At 46.5% G+C, this 12,956-nt stretch overlaps 1 protein-coding gene across 1 annotated transcript in view; it reads left to right on the top strand.

The window, feature by feature from the left end:
- The window catches only part of CECR2 (CECR2 histone acetyl-lysine reader), a 98,222-nt gene that overhangs the window by 45,465 nt on the left and 39,801 nt on the right, over window positions 1–12,956 (top strand). The window contains exon 2 of the mRNA XM_075726272.1: window positions 5,439–5,533. Coding sequence (XP_075582387.1) covers window positions 5,439–5,533 — 95 coding nt within the window. The remainder of the gene's footprint in view (window positions 1–5,438; window positions 5,534–12,956) is intronic.

Genomic DNA, 12,956 nt, shown 5'->3' on the forward strand with positions numbered 1-12,956 from the left:
CCTTTTGGCTCAGGAAGCTGTAAAGCCCTGGAGCATCTTATAAAGAGACTGTGCAGGCTCCTGCAGGACTGTCAGGAAGCTGGGAGATGTGCATCCAGCTGTAGATTTAGGTAGTGGGTGATGTCTCCAACTAGCCACTAAAATTGAGATAATGTGGCTGGGAGACTCAATCAGGATCTGAAACCATAACTTCTTTCTGACTTTATTGCAGCCATCTAAACCCACTGCTGTTTGCACTTCTAGGGTATCGTGGCCCTAGGAATACCCCTAATTCCCTGCAATGGCCTCCCAGCTTGTCATGCCAAGTGGTGCAGTCTACGTAGGTTTCATATTTTGAAAACTATTTCCATATGGTGCCAGCAATCATGAGCCAAGAGAGCATGGCACTGGGCTGCAGAAGGTTCTCCGGCTGCTGGGCTAGAGCATGGTTTTTGCAGGCATGCTGAGTACGTCCTCGGGGCTGAGCGCACCGACAGATCAACAAGCTGAGTGGGGTTTGGCAGAGCAACCAGCCTGTGGTGTAGCTGGATCCTGTCACCTCAGCTTTGGGACCGCATTCCACTTTTCGTCACGTTGACCTTCTGCTGCTGCTTTGGGTGAATTGGCTGGGTATGCTCTGTGGCTCAAAGGAGAGTTCTGCACTTTCCTCTTTGGGACGCATTGGGGTGAGCAGTGGTCCCTCAGCGAGTCCCTGCGTCCTCCTCGCAGCCAGGGGATGGCTGGCTTTTTGGTGGGGAGGACAGCAGAAGCTCGTGGCTGGAGATTTGAAGCATGCATACTGGCTTCAGGCAACACAAGGGGTAAATGGTGCTCGTTGGAAACATTTCAGACCTGCAGTCGACTTCTCATTTTCCTGCCCGATCCTGGTAGCTGTACTCTTTTGCATGAATTCGCCTAACTGTTGCCCAGGTACCTGTTGTCATTAATTACCTGTGAGGGGAAAAGAACGTCCTGACTCGATTCAGTGACAGCGTTGAAATTTCAGCGCATGGGTTGGGGCTGGCTCAGCGCAGCCCGCTGGTAGTTTTTGGTGATCTCCTAAAGCTTCTGCAAAAGCCTGTTGAGTCACTTGGGAGCATTGCAATGGAAAGCTGGTAACAGCAGTGGTATGGGAATAGAGCCGAGGGGATTGCTGTTTTTAAACTGATGGCTAACTTGGACAAGGCTTAGCTGTGCTTAAACTGGTTATGTCCATCATACTTGGTTATAGATGATTCAGCTCCAGCACAGAGGAGGCCTTTAAACTGCAGTCCTGTACCTCAGCACCCAGCTTGCTCATGCCAGGCTCTTGCACGTGCTGGGCTTCCCTGCAGCTTTGGAGGACCCTGTCTTCTGACATAAGGGCCCCAAACTTTGCGATGCCACCCTCCGAGCGGACCGCTTGCTAGGAGCTGGGGTCTGACCGGCTGTTTTCCGCAGTTCAAAAAGCCAGCCCAGGCAGCAGCCCCACCGTCACCTCTGCGCTGGTGTTGGTGACTGGTGTCACTGCTGTCACATCGGTGGACTCATTCGTTTACTTTTACCTGGGAAGTTGACCATCTTTCCTCTCAAAAGTCTGGGCCGATACCAAAAAGGAGTACACTTCGGGCGGCATGGTGTTTGGGTCACCACGTGCGTGCACTTGCGTGCTGTCAAGAACGGGCTGAAGTAGCAATTGCAACAAAACGCAGGTAATAGCAGGGTTTCATACACGTTTGCAGCAGCTCTGGGGGAGCAGCGCTCGTTTCGGACTCAAACCTGGGCCAGCAGCACGCCGGAGGGGTTAACTGTACCTGCCAGTGGCGTGGGGCAGGCAGGCATGGAGCAGGCGTGGGGCAGCTGGCTCTTGCCCCCCAGCCCACCCCTGCCAGCCATTTTCCCAGGGAGCAGGGAGGGACGGGTTGGTGCCCTCTCACCCGCCCTGGCTAACCCTGCTCCGGGCCAGCCCAACTCCCAGGCACGGTGGTCACCCGAGGTGGTCACCCTTGCTCCGGCGGCCGCCTCTTCCCGACAGCCCTTGCCTGACTCAGGGGGGATTTAGTCCTGGGCTGGGGGCAGGGAGAGACGTTAAACAGGCTTTTCCCTAATGAGGTGTGACGCCAGCTGGAGAGGGGGAGAATCCTGCTTTTCTCCTGTCTGTTGCTCTCTCCATCGAGAGGAGGAGGAGGAGATGTGTGTGTGTGTGTGTGTCCCTTCCTCTGCTGATTTGCTGCCTCTTCTGTTTCCTTTCTGTGCCGTCCCCAAAGCGTTTTGGCAAGGTTCAGATTTCTGTGCTCACAGCTCAGTGCTCAAAGAGAAAAGGGGAAAAACAAAAGGGTTGGAGGCATGGGGGGGATGGTGGCGGGGAGGAAGCCCAGCCGCTCGCCGCTCGCCCTGGCCAGGCCAGAGGAGCGTGGGGACCGGCATCCCGGGCAGGGTTTGCCCTCAGGACCAGGGGGGGTTTGGTGGCCTCTGTCTCCTGGGAGTCCCTTGGGTCTTTGCTTTGGCCACCTCCACTCAGATGCGCTGCTCAAGCACCCTGCTGCTTTGCTGGCCGTCTGTCGTTGGAGGGGAGGGCTGGAAAAACAAGGTTTATTCCTCCTCCTGCAAAATCTGGGCTGAAGCATTAGGTGAAAACCCGAGGGAATCCTAACTCTTCGTTCACGGTCCTGAGATGTTAAGATTTGCATCATATGCTCCTGGTCCCCAGCATTCCCACAGCATGTGGGAGAAGTCCAGGATTTAGGCATTTTGGGCAGAAAGCTGGAGAATCCAACAGGGTAGAAGATTGTGACATTCAGTTAAAGAGGGCCAACAGACCCATCCCTGGGGAACTAAAGCACCTTGTGCTGCTCTTGCCCTATCGCAAGCAGTGATAGGAAAAAAGTAGGCAAAAACTTTACAGGACAACGTAACCTTTTTCTAAGACAAATAATCATGGTAATACTCGGACTGTGCCTTTACCATAACCTGCTGGCACTGGGTGCAACTGTCGGTAGGAACAAGAGGACCAGAGCGGGCTACAGGCAGCACCCGCGGCATTGGGGAGCGGGGTGCAAGCGCCTTTCTACAGAGGTGCCGACAGCCTCGCGCCTGCTAACGACGGACCTTCATTAGCGCCGTGCTATGTGTGCGCTCGTTAATCCCGACTTGTGCCAGAGCCCCTTAACTCGGAGTGGCACCGGGACCCTGTGTGAGTCTGCGTGCCCCGTGCCTGTAGTAAACGGCTGCAAGATCTATTTGCAGCCGAGTCGGGTTCCTAAATCTGCTCTGCACCCGCCATGAAGGCAGGGATGAGGAGCACCCATCTGGGAGAGAGGAGGCAGCAAGAGGGGGGGGGAAGATCCCCAGCCAGGTGTTTTGGGGAAGACCCAGGAGACAGCCCAGTGCCCGAGGAATGTCCCCTGGCTCCCAGGGTGACCCGCTGGCTCCGAAAATGTAAGGGTCACCCCTGGGCCTGGAAAACAATGGCTGGAGATAGGGGCTATCTGAGCTGGTTGTGGCCACTGCTTAAGGAGTGTTAGTCAAACAGTAGGCTGAAAAGGCTCACGGGAAGCAATTTAAATATTCCTTCATACAAAAGGCTGTCGCATCCTAGCAGAGGCAGGCTGCTGACTGACAGCTTTAGTGCACGAGTATATGTGGATAAGGGAGAGGCTGAATGGGGGGGGAATATCCTGGAGACTTACTTCCCCCCCCCCCCCCCCCCCCCCCCCCCCTTTATTCTGGGTCCTAACATGTCATTTTTCACAAGCTGCAAGTTTACTGTGGTAACATACGTGGGATGATTTAGCACATCACGTATTTTTTCTTTTCCTTCTCAGGTATGTTTTGTTAGAGGTCAGATGTCCACTACAGTCATTTACCAATAAGTCAACACCTCCAAAATACTAGCCGCTTACCAAGTGAATTCACTCAGTAATTGCTGTTTGTGTTGCGTGATTACTATTTATACAACAATAAAATCACTCTCTCCAAGGGATGGCAAGCAGCAACTGCAGTTTTTGTATTAACTTGCCATTAAGCAGGGTAGTCATCTAGAGGCCAGAACAGAGATTCTTGGGACTTTTCCTAGCTCTGTGGCAGGGACGCTGTGTCAGACTTTGGCTGCCCACCGCCCTTTCCTTGCCTCGAGTTTCCATGTATAATAGATGCATTTAATACATTCTTTGCGGGGCACGTGTCAGGCTTCCGCTCGTGAAGCACTTTGGATATTGCGCAAGAGGTAAATAAGAGTGGTGTTGATCGTGAAAATATGCCATTAATACATTTCCAATAAAAAACTACAAGTGGCATTTAATCTGCAATCTGTTATCAATAATTTTATTACCACAGTTACTGTGGTCTAATAAAAAAGCACTTTCTCTTCTTTATTGGGTAAGTGCCAAAACATTTATCCTTTATTCTCTGGCCATTAACCTTTATTCCATAGCCATTAGCTTAGCCATTTGTGTAACAGTCTGTTAAGTAACATTCAAGTAGGAATTTGTATTCAATCCGTTATTTACTCTGAAACCAAAAAAGAATAGCTTCTTATGCCTATGTTATTTATCCATATTAAATCTTGTTAACTGCTGTATGCTACTGATGATAACTCTTATAGGAAGTGGATTTTTCTTACTGAAAATGGTTTTCTGGCATATAAATAAAACTCTACTTAACCTAGTAATATTTTGAAAACAAAGGTTGAAATTGCCAGCTGAAAAACAGGTGTTTCTCACATGTGTGAAATTCATAACCACATTTCGGAAGTTTATCCTTTTTTGTGGATCAGTTCCTGCATCACACCTTTACATAAAGTCCATCATGCTGAAATAAGTCATGATACTCTCCACCCCTCCATCAAGGGTTGAGGTTTTTGGTCATGAGGTCTGACATCCCTCCATCCTTTCTTTTTCTCTTACTGGAGGGGAAAAAGAAAAAAAACCAAAACAAAGAGAAGTAAGTTAAGTAATCAAAATGCCTGCTTTTCTTTGAGGCATTTGCTTGCTAGCTTTCAGCCATTTCTGGCTCTCCATCTGAAACTGCTACTTCTCTGTGTAAGTGGCTTTTAAGGCCACACTTTCTGATCACGTCTTTTAAATGAACTCACCAGCCTTAGTGAGCGGAAAGCAAAGCAGGAGAATGAAACTGTTGATTCCTGCCCATCAGCTGAATGTGGGAGAAATCATGGGTTTCTTATTAGGCTGTAGTATCTCAACCTCACTGAACCCTATTTTTCTTTTTCCATTAGTCTTCTGGCTGGAGAGTGACATTCAGTAAAAGCCTTTCAAGGTCTTCCCATAAACTCTTGCAATGAAGAGGTAGCAGTAGCAGTATTTTTAACTATGGGGAAGGTCGGCTTGTTACCCAGTGTATGCTCTGCTGCTGTTACACATATTTGAGGCTGCTTGGGTCTTTTTGGTCCTGATCAGCCAGCAGTAAATTTTAAGGAATTAGTCTGATGGCTGGAATTTTTTTCTCTCCTTTCTGCTCATTAGGAACTGGAAGCTGCTCTTCACAGGGATGATGTGGAGTTTATCAGCGACCTGATCGCCTGCCTTCTTCAAGGTTGCTATCAGCGCAGAGACATCACGTGAGTAACCTCACTCTATGGCTTAAGCGCTTTGCAAGGGGAGCTAATTAACACGGTTGCGGGGATGTTTCACAGCTTTAGAGTGATGATATGGCAGTGATCGGCAGCCACCGGCAATCAGGCCAGATGCTTCACCGAGTGGAGGGAAATTCCAGCTCTTCTTGGGTTGAGTTGTAGGTTTTTAATTTTACAAACCTGTTGTTAAGCAAACTTCTTTGTTCAGATCTCATGCAAATCTGTTTGATGCTCTGCTGTAGCACTAGCGCATACGGTGAGCATTCACATCTGCTGTTACGCTCTGCACTCTGTTTGGTCAAATTAGTGATATCATAGTAAATCTTTAAATCATCACATGTGTTTTCAACATTTTATATATATTGCATAGAATAAAACTTGCTGCTCTGCAGCCACCTCACTTGCACGGAAGATCCCATTGATTTACAGAGGGAAAATTGTAATTATTTTCTTGGAAATAAGAGGAATATTGGAATCAGTTCAGTTGTAGGATGTTGGAAAGTGATTTGACATGTTCTCGTGATGTTTTCATGCCCAGAGACACTTTGTTAGTGTCCACCAAAGTAGCGTCCCAAAATGAGACATCTGTAGAACATCATTCTTTAGAGGATCACCACTCACGCAGTGAAATGTGCTTCCAGCAATAACGAAGGCTTGTTGCAGTGTGTTTTATTTGTTCTTCTGTGAATCATGTCAATAGCAAAGCATAATTGTGAGGACGAAGACAGCTTGGCAACACTTGCAGTTGCTTAGAAGGGGTGTTAAGCAATCCTGCTCCCTAAGATTCCCCTGTTGTACAGAGGCTTAGGCAGGCACATAGGCAAAACCATAGGTGCTTGCATTGAAAGCTCTATTTCTAATTAACTGATTACGTTCAACAAAATCTATATAGTTTAATTTTTTATGTATATCTGCCACTTAAGTAAGTTCTCTTACATTGCTGGGTTGATATTCAGTGTAAGTGGGTATCAGGACCTGAACCAGGCAGCTGTACTGCATTTACTGTCTCAGAATGAAACTGGTCTGATGAGAAGCTTTATTGTAAATGGACTGCAATCATCTATACCTCCTTCATCGAAATAACCACAGAGCAATATCTTTCTTATAAACATGCAGCAAGTTTATTTCGTCACACCAGAAAGCAGTGGTTTAAGTGTTTTGCCCACCTTAATCAGCTCAGCCTTGTAGAAGCAGCGGAAGATTTGTCTTTGATAAATTCAAGTCTGAGGATCTCCTAAACTCTCCAGATCTAAGAATGTCCATTTAGCAGTTGCACCATCTAAGTGCCTCCCCTTTCTCAATGGTTTAACTAACAAAAGTCAGGGATGAATCATGGGTGAGTTGTTAGGCACTGGCAAGTTGTCTGTCTGTCTGGGGAAGGGTACACATGTGTATACACTCGTGCAGTTACTTGACTTACCTGGCAGCTCAACAATGTGTAGTTATTCCATATGGCGTGTAGGTCCCACTTTGTAAATACAGCCTTGGTTAACTCTGAGGTGCAAAAGCTTCAAGCAGCTAACGTCATTGCAGAAGGAATTGCTGGTAACCCAAGCGTGGTTTTGTGCAGCCTAGTCAGGGCGTGTATGTGGCATAGGTAGGTACCTACGTAGCTGTTGCTGTGTGTCTGTCCATGTACGAGAGGTGCCATAGGAAACGGAGGAGTGTGAAGTCAGTGAAGTTGTGAGAACTTACACCTCACCCGAATGGTTGTGCTAGGGAAAGCATGAGGTGCCTGAAAGAGAAACCAGCTGCACCCTTTCTACAGCACCTCCCGTAAAAGGGGACTACCTCATGGGCAGGGGAATAACGAGAAATGTCTTTTCTGCAGAGGAGATGGGGAAAAGAGCACAGCAGGAGCAGTGCGGTAGAAATGGCTGAAGGAATATATCAGGAAAACTGCCTGGAGCCACTGGTATGTTAGGGAGGTGGGTTCTGTAGCTCTGCAGAGGAAGAAATGGAGGAGGCTACCTGGAAACAGAGGGAAAGGTGCTGTATGCGGAGGGATGTCATGAAGGAAGAAGCATTAAGATGTAGTCTAAACATGGAAATCTGTACATAAATGAGAAAAAAAAAATGATGGCTTGGACGCACTTCACAGAAACAAACTTTCCCCACTGTTTGTTTCATGTTTACAAACCAGACACAGAATATTTATCCAAAATGAATGTGTGTTTTTAAAGCCTAAAATTCTCCTTGTTCCTTACACATTTGTTTCCGACACCTTTGTTCCCTCTAACCTGAGTTCAAGAGGCCCCAGTTAATGGTGAGGAGTCGAGCCTCTAATTGATTTTTTTGAGTGCTCAGTGGACAAAGATGTGCAAATGTAAGAGGCAGAATTTGTGTGGAATTTAGATTTAGCTTTTCACAGTGGGCCAGGACTCCATATTTTCTGTTGCAGACAGATAGTAGATATCTCTCACGTGGGAAAAATGAGCAGTTTCACAGACCATCACAGTGGTGTTACAGCAGCGATTTCTCCAGTCATTTGTGCTCCACATCCTTGTGCTTGAGGCTGTGAGCTGTTAATCTTTAGGCTGCAGACTTTGCTCCCTGTTGCACCTCAGAGGGGAAGGTAGGAGCTTGTTCTCATCCTTGTTCTTGGGCTGGAGCACTGCAGCGCAAGCACAAAATGCTTCATATAACTTCATATAAAACATAGCTTACCTCTCTGAGGGGTTTTGAGGTTTAATTAGTTTTGGATCATGTCTTACCTCTTTGATAGCCAAAATGTTATCTGTCTATGCTTTCTCACAGTCTGTCTGGGAGCAGCTTGTAGTTCTTGTCACATCTGTTTTGACGGCGTGCAGAACTTGTGGCGGAGCTGGGCTGCCTGGCTTTAATCATGCATCATAGAGGGGTATAAAACTGTCACATACCTTTGCTAATTATAATGTGCTCTCAAGTAATTTTGGAAGTGGAACCTAGCTGAGAGCCCTTCTAATGCACAATTTAACATACTCTAGTTTGATTTGCCTATTATTCTTTGAAAAAAAAAAAAAAGATCAATACTTTTGTAGGGTTCTGTGATTCTTGGTTTTGAAATAGAGCAACTTTGCCTTGGTTTTGATATTCTTTATGACAGTTGTTTTTTAAAAAAAATAATTACATATGAGAGAGACTGGTTTTTACCCTGCTTAATGGTTAAGGAGTGTTGAATGTCTGGTAACTTAAGACTTTCTTTGAGTTATGGATATCTGTGTTTAACTACGGAGACTACTTAATGGGATGCCACACGATACTCTCCAAATTCTTACTTATCATAACCTATCATAGCTGTTAGGAGCACTCTTCATTGACCTGGTTCTTGCGTGTTAAGCACTGTAGAAGTACAGAACAAAAAAGACAGTAGTCTGCATTTCTGGCTTCTAGCATCTTTAGCAATGACCCCGTAGCTGTCCTTGCCTAACATCGTGTGGTTTGAGCACTAGGCCAGGACAGTTTCCCTGTTGCTCTCCTCTTTTTGCTTTGACCCAAAATACTTTTGTGCCATGATCTGCAGCTTTTGTTGGTTTAGAAATAGCCTTCATAGTATTCATATACCATCCGTACCATCTAACTACTAACCAGTAATAACTAATATCCTTGAAGCTCTTTGTATGATCTCTCTGCTCAGTTTTATGCTATAGGCACCATTTAGTTTGGTGCCGGTGAGTTTACCCATACATTTTTCCTGCCTCTAGCTTTTGTGCACAGGCCTTGAAATGCCTATCTTTTCTTTTAATTGTTTCAAAATGCAACTGTCTGGAAAGCAGGGAGTGACGAGGGAGAAAATTTGTAATAGAATTTGGGGTTTATAAAAAATAAATAAATAAAAATTAAGCAGTTTGAAAAAATACTAGTGCTTGCTTCAGATTCTCTCTGATATAAATTGGGCAGCTGCATAGTCCCTAGGGGCTGCCACTTTAATTCCAGCAGGAAATGCGACTTGATGACTTGTATCAAGACAGGAAGATCAGAGCTTCAGCTAACGACAACAGCCGCAGCAGGAGCCTTCTGCAGCTGTTTTTAAGTAAGAAGTGATGGTGTGACATGGATGTGTACACTCAACTAAAATAATCCAGAAAAGCTCCTGCTGTTTAGCATTTCTTTGGGTGAAACCCATTCTTCACTGTTCTGTTATTGCATTTTTGCTATTTCATTTTTGTTGTTTTTCTAATGTAAAAAGTTTCAATGACTTTATCATATTTCTCATTGGGAGACATTTTGTATGGTACTATTGTCTCTTGAAAAACATTTTAATTGCTTTTTCTTATAACATGTTTTATTTTTTATTTTTTCAACATGGACAAAGTGCCAGAAAGTGAGGAGGAACAAAAACAGTATCTCTGCTGTTGGCTATGCCCCATGAGATTTTTTTTTTTTTTTTCTTATACCCCAGGAGACTGGTCTATCACTGTAGCTGAAAACTATCTAATTGACTTCTGTGGTACCACAGATGGCATTTGCTTTCTTAGGAACCTCAATCATTTTTTCTTGTAATTTCTTCCCTTAATGCATTGGAATTTCTTTTTCCCCAAGAGGATCATCTGTTTTGCACCCACCTCAAGTTCTTTGTGGATCTGTAAACTAACCTTGGAGTCTTTGGCTTGTAGTTTGTGCCTGGTTTGTTTTAATATGAAGGGCAAAGGAGTCCAGGAAGGCTGTACATTCTTCAAGAAGGAAATCTTAAAGGCGCAGGAGCAGGCCATCTCCATGTGCCAAAAGACGAGCCGGTGGGGAAGACCACCGGCCTGGCTGAAGAGACAGCTTTGGCTGGAACTCAGGAAAAAAAAGAGAGTTTATGACCTTTGGAAGAAGGGACAGGCAACTCAGGAAGAGTACAAAGACATCATGAGGTTATGCAGGGAGAAAATTAGAAGGGCCAAAGCCCAACTAGAACTTAATCTGGTTACTGCCATAAAAGACAATACAAAATGTTTCTATAAATACATTAGCAACAAAAGGAGGGCTAAGGAGAATCTCCATCCTTTATTGGATGCAGGGGAAAACTTAGTTACAAAGGATGAGGAAAACGCTGAGGTACTTAAAATGCCTTCTTTGCCTCAGTCTTTAATAATAAGACCAGATGGTCCCCGGGTAACCAGCCCCCTGAGCTGGAAGACGGGGACAGAGAGCAGAATGAAGCCCCCATAATCCAAGGGGAAATGGTTAGCGACCTGCTACACCACTTAGACACAAATCTATGGGACCGGATGGGATCCACCCAAGGGTACTAAGGGAGCTGGCAGAAGTGCTCACCAAGCCACTTTCCATCCTTTATTAGAAGTCCTGGCTAACCGGGGAGGTCCCAATTGACTGGAGGCTAGCAAATGTGACACCCATCTACAAGACGGGCTGGAAGGAGAATCTAGAGAACTACAGGCCTGTCAGTCTGACCTCAGTGCCAGGGAAGGTTATGGAGCAGATCACCTTGAGTGCCATCACGCAGCACGTACAGGACAACCAGGTGATCAGGCCTAGTCAGCGTGGGTTTATGAAAGGCAGGTCCTGCTTGACCAACCTGATCTCCTTCTCTGACAAGGTGACCTGCTTAGTGGATGAGGGAAAGGCTGTGGATGTTGGCTGCCTAGACTTTAGTAAAGCCTTTGACACCCTTTCCCACAGTATTCTCCTGGAGAAACTGTCTGCTCATGGCTTGGACGGGCATACTCTTCTCTGGGTAGAAAAACTGGCTGGATGGCCAGGCCCAAAGAGTTGTGGTGAATGGAGTTAAATCCAGTTAGCGGCTGGTCACAAGTGGTGTTCCCCAGGAGTCAGTACTGGGGCCGGTTCTGTTTAGTATCTTTATCAATGATCTGGATAAGGGGATCAAGTGCACCCTCAGTAAATTTGCAGACAACACCAAGTTGGGCGGGAGTGTCGATCTGATCTGCTTGAGGGTAGGAAGGCCCTGCAGAGGGATCTGGACAGGCTGGACCGATGGGCCGAGGCCAACTGTGTGAGGTTCAACAAGGCCAAGTGCCGGGTCTTGCACTTGGGTCACAACAACCCGATGCAACGCTACAGGCTTGGGGAAGAGTGGCTGGAAAGCTGCCTGGCCGAAAAGGACCTGGGGGTGTTGGTAGACAGCCGGCTGAACATGAGCCAGCAGTGTGCCCAGGTGGCCAAGAAGGCCAACAGCATCCTGGCTTGTATCAGGAATAGTGTGGCCAGCAGGAGCAGGGAGGTGATTGTCCCCCTGGACTCGGCACTGGTGAGGCCGCACCTTGAATATTGAGTCCAGTTTTGGGCCCCTCAATACAAGAAGGACATTGCAGTGCTGGAGCATGTCCAGAGAAGGGCAACAAAGCTGGTGAAGGGTCTGGCGCACAGGCCTTATGAGGAGCAGCTGAGGGAACTGGGGTTGTTTAGTGTGGAGAAGAGGAGGCTGAGGGGAGACCTTATCGCTCTCTACAACTACCTGAAAGGAAGCTGCAGCAAGGTGGGTGTCGGTCTCTTCCCAAGTAAAAAGTGGTAGGACAGGAAGAAGTGGCCTCAGGTTGTGCCAGGGGAGGCTTAGATTGGATATTAGGAAAAATTTCTTCACAGAAAGGGTTGTCAAGCATTGGAACAGGCTGCCCAGGGAAGTGGTTGTGTCACCATCCCTGGAGGTATTTAAAAGATGTGTAGATGTGGTGCCTAGGGACATGGTTTAGGGGTGGACTTGGCAGTGCTAGGTTTATTGTTTCACTCAATGATCTTAAAGGTCTTTTCCAACCTAAACGATTCTATGATTCTATGAATATGGATAATAAGAGGGTATTCCTTAACTCCTCTTCCCCACAATTGTCTTAATTATTTCTCTCATACCCTTAGTGGTGGTATTTATTGAGAAATACTCCCAGGATGGCATCTGAAAAGCTAATATTCCCTACTTGTTGAATTGCCAATCAAGAATACTGCCTCTTTTCTTCTTATTTCCTACTGCTTGTTCTGTAATCACTTATTTGAGCTTTCGTCAGAAAGAGATAAGGGATAATCTGAAATCTTCTAACCCACTGGGGCAGAATGCCCGTTTCTGAGGACTGTGTTTAATAGGTCTGAGTATCTAACTTCTTCCTTCTGCTTTGTCACTTTTGTCCATCCATTCCATGTGGACTGTGTCTTTACATGCTACTTTGGGGGTTACCCCAGGTCTCATGTTGTGGTAGAAGTCTTTGAAACTGCCCTTCTGCACATGACTATGTGAGCTGTGTCCTTTAAGAACCGCTGTATGTTGGTCTGGTCTAGGGGATAAACTGGCAGGTCAACTGGGATAGCTGGCAAACGAATGCCAAGTTTTCAGTCCCATGGATACTGTGGTGAACCAGGCTGCAGGAATAGCTAAGCCAAGGTACTAAGACAGTCTGAATGAAATCAACACCTCAGTCCATGCCGTAACATCTGGGGCAGCCAGCCTAAGCTCAGTCTCAGCAGACCTGGGGAC

The sequence above is a fragment of the Pelecanus crispus genome, chromosome 1, assembly GCF_030463565.1.
Source record: "Pelecanus crispus isolate bPelCri1 chromosome 1, bPelCri1.pri, whole genome shotgun sequence".
NCBI lineage: Eukaryota > Metazoa > Chordata > Aves > Pelecaniformes > Pelecanidae > Pelecanus > Pelecanus crispus.